Source organism: Sinohyriopsis cumingii, unplaced genomic scaffold (genome assembly GCF_028554795.1).
Source record: "Sinohyriopsis cumingii isolate HCF-2022 unplaced genomic scaffold, ASM2855479v2 utg001170l, whole genome shotgun sequence".
In the NCBI taxonomy this organism is placed as follows: Eukaryota; Metazoa; Mollusca; class Bivalvia; order Unionida; family Unionidae; genus Sinohyriopsis; species Sinohyriopsis cumingii.
The window spans coordinates 755009-767681 of NW_028315967.1; the positions used below are offsets into that span (position 1 = coordinate 755009).

The 12673-nt window shown below is 34.1% G+C and overlaps 1 protein-coding gene and 1 pseudogene across 6 annotated transcripts in view; one reads left to right on the top strand and one right to left on the bottom strand.

Moving 5' to 3' along the window:
* The window catches only part of LOC149772815 (aminopeptidase N-like), a 139300-nt gene continuing 126627 nt past the window's right edge, over window positions 1–12673 (bottom strand). For 4 of the 6 annotated variants that reach the window (XM_089947267.1, XM_089947270.1, XM_089947266.1 and 1 more), the window contains exons 22-23: window positions 8934–9015; window positions 1–3728 (exon numbers count right to left, since the gene is read on the bottom strand). In XM_089947267.1, the coding sequence (XP_089803393.1) occupies window positions 3576–3728; window positions 8934–9015 (235 nt within the window). In that variant the 3' untranslated portion in view covers window positions 1–3575. The remainder of the gene's footprint in view (window positions 3729–8933; window positions 9016–12673) is intronic. The other 2 variants (XR_016417590.1, XM_089947271.1) reach the window with 2 other exon arrangements.
* Window positions 3736–8925, top strand: LOC149772816 (uncharacterized; annotated as a pseudogene).

Below are 12673 nucleotides of genomic sequence, written 5' to 3' on the forward strand. Positions count from 1 at the left end.
GTTAATTTAAAATTTATTCAACCTTTCATAGCATAATACAAATTCATATAAAATCAATGACCAATGATTCTGCTTAAAATGCAAGGTATCTATGCACACACAAAAGATGGGTTACATTGTAAAAAGATGTTCCTTTTCCTTAACGTGTACATACTATATGTACAGTTCAAGACATCAGCAGTACAAATATTGACATTAAAAAAAATTAAAGAATATAAAAAAAATTATATATATATATATAGATCATGAATCAAAACTTTTGTAAATAAGAAGTATCTTTGTTTAATGCAAGGATTGTGTTTTCTGATGAAATATATGATATTTTATTCTGCAATGCAGGTTAAGATTTTGCTTTCAAAATGGATTCTTTAAAACTACATGAAGACATAAACATTTTTATAAAAGTTGTAAAGTAGGTGGATTTGTACCATGATGGAATATAACACTTTCCAGCCAAACTGGAGATTCCTGGGTTTAAATTTTAAACTTGTAATTTAAATTTAAATTCAATATTTAACATTTTATTCTCACGGAACAGGTCGTAATTTGATTTATCTTCCATACTGTGCACTTGAGAGGCATGCCATATTCATCTTATGATAACAAGGTCATATTTTAAACAATGTCACCTGTTAGAAGAATTACCCCCCTTTGTTAAGGTTGGGGCTCTACAAATTGGCCGAGTTTTTTCTCCATCCCATGATGGTCACATCATCAATGAAGTACATGTACATCTAATAAAGTACATGTAGCATCAATTAAGTACATGTACATCTAATAAAGTACATGTAGCATCAATTAAGATTTAACCCACAAGGTTAACTGGTAACAAGACAGCAGAAAAACATGATGGCAAAGTTTCATCAAAATCTTTATGTCTGGATTGGTTTAAGTAGCCTCTTGCCTTCAGCCATACTGCAATCAAAATGTCCAGTTTAAAAATGCGTTTTATCTGAATATGGGACAAAAAGAAGTTGCAAGTGCTTATGTTTTTAAGGCAGGTGTGCATATCACCTGGAACATTGTATTTTATTTTGCAATGAATCAATAAAAAAGCTGGTTATTTATTCACAAAATGACAATACAAAAGCTAATTATGTATTAAAATCATAAAAATATTTTGAATTTTTAAAGCTTCATACAGTCACCTATGAGCAATATGTAACAAACATTATGGTTGTTATAAACACCAGTATATTAAGATGGATTACAACACTCCCTCATTATAATGCCATTCATTAGAGCCGTAGAGTGTACTACCATATAGTAAGGCTACCTTATGATGAAGTATGTTAACATATTGTATACTACTAATTTATCACCACTTAATGAAATAACATCCATGACTTTAATCAATCTGTAACAGGAATCATGTTATAATGACGTTCCTTACAGTGAATGAGTGCTGAGTAGACAACACTGCAGTTTTTTTTGTAGGATATGTGTGTGTGTGTGTGTGTGTGTGTGTGTGTGTGTGTATGTGTACATACACCCAGGCAGAATAATATTAGCTTTTGCTTTTATAAATAACAAAACATATAATGCAATCCTTAATATAAAATCCAGCCTTTTCATTGGTAATTTCTGTATGTACGCTTTATCCCCTGATAAATGTTAAGTTTTATCCCTGACTGAAACAATGTCCTTTCATCATCAAATTTCTTAAGATAAGTCTAACTTGTAAAGGAGAATGATCATTACTTTTACCTTGTACCTTAGTATCAGTTTTTATTTTACAATGCAGAAAATATTTATTACACTTATATACAACATGTATCATCCTTTCATAACAAATTTCCAGTAAAGTTTATGTAAGTTTTAAAAATTGTTGGGTATTTCAAGTTCAATATAAAAAAAACATTAATACTACTGAAATTCCTGATTTTAAATAGTTTGTCTTTAATGTCACCTGACATGTTTTGAACAGCCATATTTTTATGTCTGTTTACAATCAATGCAGTTTGATTATATTTTTTACTTTACAAAATTTCTGTCCTTTACAATTTTAAAGAAGTAAAATTTCAATTTCAAAAGTCCTAAGAATCAAATTAATGAAATGAGAAGTAAAAATGTATTTGCATTAGAAATGGTGATGAAAGTATTGTCACTGTGTAACTTGTACAAAATTGATACTTCAACATCATGTGAAAAAAAAAACCAAAGCAAAAGAACATTTAGAATTTTTTTAAAATGTACAGTAATGATGCATTGACATTTACCAAATCTTTTGTTTTAACTCTGACACTGGGATATGGCCTGGGGATTAACACATCTTTATTTTTAAACTCTGACACTGGGATATGGCATGGGATTACCAAAAGAAACTTTTGAGCAAATTTAACAACTAATGCTCAGTATTTTCACAACCAACAAATTCCCTTTATATACAGTTTTAGAATGAAATGTGCATGAATAAGCTAATCTTTTTCATGTCATTGGGAAAAGTTTTTAAGAAAATCTATGTCTGTACCTTTGATTATCAGTTTTCAAATTTTAATCTGGGTTTCTGCTTAAATGAAAGTTCTGTAAGTTTATAGGCCAGTCTCCACAGCTGTAAGATGATCAATAAGCTTATAGGCTAGACTCCACAGCTGTAAGAGGATCTGTACACTTATAGGCCACGCTCCATAGCTGTAAGAGGATCAATAAGCTTTTAGGCCAGGCTCCACAGCTGTAAGACGATTTGTAAGCTTATAGGCCAGGCTCCATAGCTGTAAGAGGATTAATAAGCTTATAGGCCAGGCTCCACAGCTGTAAGAGGATCTGTAAGCTTATAGGCCAGGCTCCATAGCTGTAAGAGGATCAATAAGCTTATAGGCCAGGCTCCACAGCTGTAAGAAGATCTGTAAGTTTATAGGCTAGGCTCTACAGCTGTAAGAGGATCTGTAAGCTTATAGGCCAGGCTCCACAGTTGTAAGAGGATATGCAAGCTTATAGGCCAGGCTCCACAGCTGTAAGAGGATCAGAGCACCAAAATTAATTTGATCCTTATATGTACAAAATAAAAAAAATAAAAAAACATACAGGATGTCTTGTAACATCATTTTTCTTTTAAATTGTGTGTACATAAGCAAAATTAATAATAACTCCAACAAACAATTCCTATCTCATTACTAAAACATCAGAAGAATCTTCATGTTCATTTAAATGGTTTGCAAATGATACAGTCTATCTTAATATGTAACTGATAGACTCTTTTGATCTGTCAGAAGACAACAAAATCTCTTTTCTCCAAAATTAAATGATAATACACAACTACATTTCAATCCAATATAATGTCCCAATATACTTTAAAATTCACAAATATGATCAGCAGTAATTTCCTAATGAGAAATTTGAAATAGACTATTATTTTAACACCAAGCAAAACGATGTCGATTCCATCTTGTGTATGTTTTTGTCTAATTGTATCATAGTTTGTTTGAGTTAAAGTGACTCTTGTACAGCAGTGCTGGCCAATCAGCAAAATAATACAGATGTTTTTGTGTTTGTAACTTAATTTTGAACAAAGTTGTTAACAACAGGATGAGTTTTCTTTGCAGTATTGTATGTTCCCTGGACTTTCCCATTTTTCACTATCCAGTTATCAATTGACCTTGCAGCCATTTATCGATTTCGGGTACGTTTTTCGTCATCCATTGTATGTTACTCTTTGTCTTCTCCACAGCCTGCTCAAAGGCCCTCGCACCTGCTCCCAGGTTGGGAAATTTCACCATAAAGTCCCTCAGCTTATTGAAAGAAATAAAAGTAAATATACAGTGAATGAAGATACAATACTGCAACTATATTTAATTTATCTACAGAAAAGGACAGATGCCAAAAGAAGCAAATGACGGCATTAATAATTTAACATTTTTAGTGTGTTGACTATTGAGAAAGACGTATATAGTCTTATTTAAACATAAAATATCACCTTAAAGTTAAGTCACTATTTTTGACATGACCTTCCACTGATGTATTCCTTTATCTATTGATTTAAATTTCCAGTATCATGTACAAATGTATTTTATCATCTGCTATGTTCATTTAAATGCAGTTGACCAAAACAAGACTATTTTCTGTGGACAACTTACTCTTGGGCAATATTGCTGACGTTAGTTTGGGAAAGATTTTTAAAAAATATACAGAGGGCATACAGAAGGCGTCGTATGAAGTGAAGAAACAACTGACAAAGAGCTGAAGAAAGAAAATATATATTAGTTTTGGGAGTCTTGCAGAATAATTCCAAGACAAGCTTTGGTGGAAGGGCATTTGAGATGGATGCATGCATGTTTTCAATGTTATTTTGTAGATCTGGTGAAACCAAATTGAAAGCAATCATTGCAAAATATAATATATGTGAAGAGTAATAAACTCTACAGTTAATTAGAGTGTTATCCACGCATGTTGAAATGTTATAGAAAGATTAAGAGTTCAAATGTGATGATGAGAGCAAGAGTAGAATGTGGTAGATACACATAGTACAAGTTAGAATGTGGTAGATACAGACAGCATGAGTCAGAATGTGGTAGATACAGACAGCATGAGTCAGAATGTGGTAGATACAGACAGCATGAGTCAGAATGTGGTAGATACAGACAGCATGAGTTAGAATGTGGTAGATACAGACAGCATGAGTCAGAATGTGGTAGATACAGACAGCATGAGTTAGACTGTGATGATGAGAGCAAGAGTAGAATGTGGTAGATACAGATACCATGAGTAAGAATGTGGTAGATACAGACATCACACGTTAGAATATGGGAGATACAGACAGTACAAGTTAGAATGTGGTAGATACAGACAGCAGGAGTTGGAAAGTGGTAGATACAGGCAGCATGAGTTAGATATGTGGTAGATACAGACAGCATGAGTTAGAATGTGGTAGATACTGACAGCGTGAGTTGGAATGTGGTAGATACTGACAGCATGAGTTAGAATGTGGTAGACACAGACAGCATGAGTTAGAATGTGGTAGATACAGACAGCACGAGTTAGAATGTGGTAGATACAGATAGTACAAGTTAAAATGTGGTAGATACAGACAGTATGAGTTAGAATGTGGTAGATACAGACAGCATGAGTTAGAATGTGGTAGAAACAGACAGCACACATTAGAATGTGGGAGATACAGAGAGTACAAGTTAGAATGTGTTAGATACCGACAGAATGTGTTGGAATGTGGTAGATACAGACAGCATGATTTAGAATGTGGTAGATACAGACAGCACGAGTTAGAATGTGGTAGATACAGACATCATACATTAGAATGTGGCAGACACAGACAGTACAAGTTCGAATGAGGTAGATACTGACAGCATGAGTTGGAATGTGGTAGATACAGACAGCATGAGTTAGAATATGGTAGATACAGATAACACACGTTAGATGGTAGATACTGATAGCATGAGTTTAAATGTGGTAGATAAATGCAGCACACGTTAGAATGTGGTAGATACAAACAGCATGAGTTAGAATGTGGTAGATACAGACAGCATGAGTTAGAATATGGTAGATACAGATAACACATGTTAGAATGTGGGAGATACAGGCAGTACAAGTTAGACTGTGGTAGATACCGACAGCATGAGTTAGAATGTGGTAGATATTGACAACATGAGTTAGAATGTGGTAGACACAGACAACATGATTCAGAATGTGGTAGATGAAGACAGCATGAGTTAGAATGTAGTAGATACAGATAGTACAAGTTAGAATGTGGTAGATACAGACATCACAGGTTAGAATATGGGAGATACAGACAGTACAAGTTAGAATGTGGTAGATACAGACAGCATGAGTTGGAATGTGGTATATGCAGACAGCATGAGTTAGAATATGGTAAATACAGATAACACACGTTAGAATGTGGGAGATACAGACACTATTAGTTAGAATGTGGTAGATACTGACAGCATGAGTTAAATTTGTGGAAGATACAGACAGCATGAGTTAGAATGTGGTAGATACAGACAGCATGAGTTAGAACGTGGTAGATACAGACAGCACACGTTAGAATGTGGGAGATACAGACAGTAGAAGTTAGAATGTGGTAGATACCAACAGCATGAGTTAGAATGTGGTAGATACTGACAGCATGAGTTAGAATGTGGTAGATACGGACAACATGAGTTAGAATGTGGTAGATACAAATAGTACAAGATAGAATGTGGTAGATACTGACAGCACATGTTGAACTGTGGTTGATACAGACAGTACAAAGTTAGAATGTGGTAGATATCGACAGAATGAGTTAGAATGTGGTAGATACAGACAGCATGAGTTAGAATGTGGTAGATACAGACAGCATAAATTAGAATGTGGTAGATAAAGACAGCGCAAGTCAGAATGTGGTAGATACCAACAGCATGAGTTAGATGTTGTTGTTGTTGTTGTTGTAGGGTTTAACGCCATTTTTCAGCACAAGATAGGCTATACATGGCGGCCAATATTAATGGTGGAGGAAGAACCCGGGAAAACCCCAGAAAGAACCACCGACCCACGAGAAGCTACTGCCAAGCTTTTTCACATACCCACATTGGCTGAATCCGAGACCTGAACCCATGAAGACAGAGGTGAGATGGCCGTGATCCGTAAGAGAGTGCTTTAGACCACTCGGGGCCCCAAATGTGGTAGATACCAACATCACAAGTTAGAATATGGTAGATACAGACAGCACAAGTTTGAATGTGGTAGATACAGACATCACAAGTTAGAATGTGGTAGTTACCGGTAGGACAAGTTAGAATGTGGTAGATACAGGCAGAACGAGTTAGAATGTGGTAGATATTGACAGCGCGATTTAGAATTTCTATTTTAATCAGATAGTTTAGGTTACTAATTCTTCAGAGAGTATTTTCCATGATGCTATAATACATGAGCCTGCTTTCCATATGGAAAACTTTATTCCATATGGAATTTTCACTTGCTGTGAAGTACTTATGGAATTGACATGGAATAAATTGTCTGATTCCATACGTTTTTCAGTCCATATCTATTCCATAACGATTCCATAAGTATTCCATACGGAATCCATGAGAAATTTCTGTACGGGTAGATACAGACAGCATGAGTTAGTATGTGGTAAATACACACAGCACAAGTTAGAATGATGTATATACAGACAGCATGAGTTAGAATGTGGTAGATACAGACAGCAGAAGTTAGAATGTGGTAGATACAGACAGCAGAAATAAGAATGTGGTAGATGCAGACAGCACAAGTTAGAATGTGGTAGATACAGACAGCACAAGTTAGAATGTGGTAGATACAGACAGCAGAAATAAGAATGTGGTAGATGCAGACAGCACAAGTTAGAATGTGGTAGATACAGACAGCCCAAGTTAGAATGTGGTTGATGCAGACAGCACAAGTTAGAATGTGGTAGATACAGACAAGAAGATTTAGAATGTGGGTGAGAGTTGAAATGTGGTAGATAGATGGAAAAAGTACTAATAGAACTGAAAATCAAATCCATTTCATACTCGTACCATTTTTCTCATTTAGGCTGAGATCAAGTATTTTTTTTTAAATGACAGGATATAGATCCATTCACGATTGTATAAATTTTAGCTAGATTTGAACAAGCCATCACATCAGTAATAGAGGAGACTGAATGCAGTATAAACAAACTTCTCTGAAACTGACTCACCTAGATGACTAACAAAAAGTTGTGAAACTGAACTGGAACCTATGACCAAACCTGGAAATCATAAAACTCTTGACTTCAAGCTTTACTTTAGACCAATCACAAATAATGTTACTTTTGACAGCTTGTTTCTGATTGGTTTATATTGGAAAATCATATGATCTCCCCACCATGGAAACATACAAAATGGCCATGCAGATCAAGTTACTTCAGTGAACATCTATTTAAAGAATACCTGCTTCAAAAGGATATTTTCAATAAACCCCTTCCGTACAATTATAATTTTCACCGCCATATAAGGAAACATGTCCATTAAAAACTAATACTCAGGCATCCTTGAGTGTCATTTATAAACAGGTTTCACTAAGTAGATTAACTTGTCAGACTTTTCTTGTCTATATTGTGAACATGTCTATATTGTGAACATGTCTATATTGTGAACTTGTCTATATTGTGAACATGTCTATATCATGAACATTGCATTACTTGTTATTCCCTTTTGAAAAGAGATGAATTTAAACATAATATCTGCCACTAAAAGGACAAAAGGAACTGGAACAAGTGTATAAGACGCAAGCATATTTTAGTCATGGTATGTCCCCATGAATTTATTTTAAATAGATTTTTTAAAAATGTTTTTAAAATAATCGACTTTTGAATGTTGGTAAAGATTTTAGATTTCATTAAAATATAATACAGAAACTCTTGAGTCAGAATCATTCCATCTTAATGAAATTAAGGTCATTTCTTCTTCCCATTTCAACAAACTCAGAACCGTAAATTCTTGATAAAATGTAAATTAAATACTGTGGTCATGTAGCATTTTGCTGGATAATCACACTGAAATTTGCGTATTTTTAGCCAACACATTTCTAAATCATACTGGAAGGGATTTACAAACTTGTGAGCACGGGATTGTTATTTTTTGTAGAAAGTTACCTATTTGGAAAAAAAGTTGTGCTTAAGAAAAGAAGCCACTAAGTTTATGACAGGGTCCAACATTATAAATGATCTGACAATATCGAAGTTGCCATGCAGATTGTAAAATTAATATGTTGTCAATGTTTGCAAACACACAAACAGACACAAAACTTGTTTTGCAAAATAATGAATTATTCTAAAATAAAATTATATATTCTGTTAAATTCACCCCTCTAATTACACTGCCATTTAAAGTCTATTATGAAGCTGATTTAGAAATAGTTACAATTTAAATGTCCATGCAAGAAAACAACAGTTATAAAGAGTCCATAACCATGCATAGGAGATATAGATAAAATTACAAAATAAACTGCTCCAATATTACCTGTCCAAGCTCAAATTCGTTGTTAAATGATTCTGTAATGCCACTTATTAGGCTTGAAAATGAAAATGAACCACCACCATATCTGTATATAAAGCAAAAGAGAACATATGAATTAGGCAACAAATATTCTGGCAAGATCATGTACACAAGACGATAGTTTATTACATCCTCATTTTATCATTTTATGAAATGTGGTTGATTATGTGTTTGACTTGGATGCTCAATCCATACTTCTGTATCACACAACCAAACTGGAACTATTCAGGTGTTTTCACTGATGTCTCTGTAATATTAAATCAACTTTTATAAACCCCAATGTGCTCAAATTCCATTTGCAGCATGAACCGAGATATTAAAAAGTATTCAATACCAGTAAATACAAAACCATGTTCAAGTTTTGTTTTCTATGTTGGGAGAATGAACTTGTGTGATATGGATACAAGTACATCTCAGCCTGGTGGTCTAGACATATCATTATGCCGCATCAAACACATTTTTCCACCTACTCCATTCAAAGCACATATGTAGATTTGTGTATTTTTATGCACCTGTGAAATAGTGTCAACAGGTTACCATGATGGTTTGCCACAAATATTTTCATTTAAGGAAAGTCATATCTGATAATACATGTACCATGGTTTAGGTTTTAAGCATGTTCAGTTGTGAGTACAAGAAAATTAGTAATGCCAGATATTTATGTTTACAATGATTTTTCAGGATTCATTCACATTTTTCGATGCTATAACTTGATAAAAAATGACAGAAGTGTCCGTTTTATAACTGGAAAAGCCAGTGTCAACTACATTCACAATCCCAATCACTCAAAACATGATAGGTAACTTTCAGGATTTTAGAGATACACGAGACAAATGGGTGGTTATATAGGTGATTATATGACAATATCAAGGCCATACCATCACTTAGGTCAATTACTGATTTAGTTTTATACTGGAGAAAATGGTTTAATGTTTATGATTATATGGCAGGCCTATCAGCACAGAGTTCACATAATGTATACGTCAAGCAACAGTCACGCAGAGAGCCTGACACTCTACTGGGAGGAAACAATTTCCAGGAATTTAAGAAAAGACAATTTGTTCCTCTTAACTGCAGGGTATTGAAGCCATCTTTGATATTTTTCAGCAATAACAAGATTCTCAAATTAGCTGATGTGGTGTACATTCTGTACTTGACATGATTTTCATTTATGACCAACAAGGTATAAAAAGAATTCTGGTGGAAATATCGTGTTGACATGATGTTTCATTTTGGATGAGCAATGATAACAAGATCTGCAAGATGAATGTCATATTCAAAAGTCAGACTAGACATGATGTCTATGGTATATGTTATACCAACTAGACATCATGTATATTATACCAATTTGACATCGTGTATTTGTTATACCAACTAGACATCGTGTATTATGTTACACCAACTAGACATCATGTATGTTATACCAACTAGACATCATGTATGTTATACCAACTAGATATCGTGTATGTTATACCAACTAGACACCATGTATTCGTTATACCAACTAGACATCATGTATGTTATACCAACTAGACATCATGTTTATGTTATACCAACTAGACATCATGTATGTTATACCAACTAGACATCATGTATATGTTATACCAACTAGACATCATGTATATGTTATACCAACTAGATATCATGTATATGTTATACCAGCTAGACATCATGTATATGTTACATCAGCTAGACATCATAAGAATCTCTAGATAAGGCACAATATAATGACCCTCAGTCTTGAAGAAGTAGTGATAACAAGATTTTCAAGAGAGCCATATTAGAGGTTGATCAATACAGCTTTAAACTGAACCAACTAGACATCTTAAGAACTCTTTCAGTGAAAACCCCATGCTTCTACGACCATTCATTCATGACAAATATTAATAAAATGGTTTTCAAGTTGCCACTGTGGCAGACATTCTAATATATGAATGGAATGATTTTCAAGTTGCCACTGTGGCAGACATTCTAATATATGAATGGCAAGGTTTTCAAGTTGCCACTATGGCAGACATTATAATATATGAATGGCAAGATTTTCAAATTGCCACTGTGGCAGACATTCTAACATATGAATGACAAGATTTTCAAGTTGCCGTTGTGGCAGACATTCTAACATATGAATGACAAGATTTTCAAGTTGCCATTGTGGCAGGCATTCTAATATATGAATGGCAAGATTTTCAAGTAGCCACTGTGGCAGACACTATAATATATGAATGGCAAGATTTTCAATTAGCCACTGCGGCAGACATTCTAATATATGAATGGCAAGATTAGGACCAACCAGGAGGAATAGCAATATCATGAACATGATTCTGATTTGTTCTATTTGTCACGGAATTATATAAATCCTATTATTTATTAAATACATGTACCCAGGTTTCGTGTTTGTGTACAATGATACCCTAGTGTGATTTATGTATATTCAAAATAATTAAAAATAGTGACTTCTGTTCATCCTATGCCGCACATGCAAAAGGCTTCTAATGGGAAAAACCGAATGCTTCCAGCACACAATGTATGACAGCTTTGTCTGTGTATAAATGCCTCAACGTAAGATTAAATCTTCACATTATGAAACGTCTTGTTAGTGAACGGACTACTTTAAGGACTTGCACATCTTCAGCTGTAGTGGTATCTGAATTATTAATTTCTTGTGTATAAGTTATAATTATTGTACTACCATATTTATTTTGTATGTTTGTTATGTAGCTTTGGATGTGTAGTATAATGCAAATATTTTCTATTCTTGTTTGTGACTTAGCAAGGGATTTATATTAGCAATATACAGCTGCATTTTTAAGAAACATTTAATACCATAGGATTCTTGTCAGACATGGTTAGGTTTACTTCTGAACCTGTTTGTTGTTCTGTAGTTGTGTCGATAATGTAATCTGTATAACTTACCGTATATAATATCATTACGTTTGATCTTATATGCGCTTGTCATGCATAGTACATGGACCATATCACACCATAATATCACTTAGTCTTAAATAGAACTGATGGCATGAATATATATCCGAAGTACAGTACATATTAGTTTTCTATCTTATTCACAAAATTTTTTGAACAAAGAGTTTCAAGCAGTTGATATCTAAGTCTGAAGGCATTCATAACAGCTTTTATTGACATGTTGGACATGTTGTCATCCTCACAGGATGCTGGGAATCAGTTCTGATTGACACCAGAAAATGTAGGGGATACAGTAATATGCACTGACCAAATGAAATGTCAATGATTTATAATACAGGAGTGTTCCATCTCATGATTTAAAACAGTTTTGCACTAAATTTGATTTACATGCAACGTTTCCAATATAGCAATGAACTTGCATAAAGCCCACTGCATTCGGTTATTGCAAAGCCACCTTCACTGTTATAGCCCCTTTCCCCTGCATTCAGTTATTGCAAAGCCACCTTCACTGTTATAGCTATAGCCCCTTTCCCTTGCATTCAGTTATTGCAAAGCCACCTTCACTGTTATAACTATAGCCCCTTTCCCATGCATATGGAAAATGGAACAAGTAGTAACATGATAAATATCGCATTTGTGTAAAAAATGCTGTCTCTTCAAAAGGAAGCAAAAACAGTCAAATTAATCAATATTCAAAATTTAAAACATGACATTTGCAATTAAAGTTCAGTAACGCAATGAATGAAATTAATGCTCTTATTGAAAGCAGTAAAGGATAATGA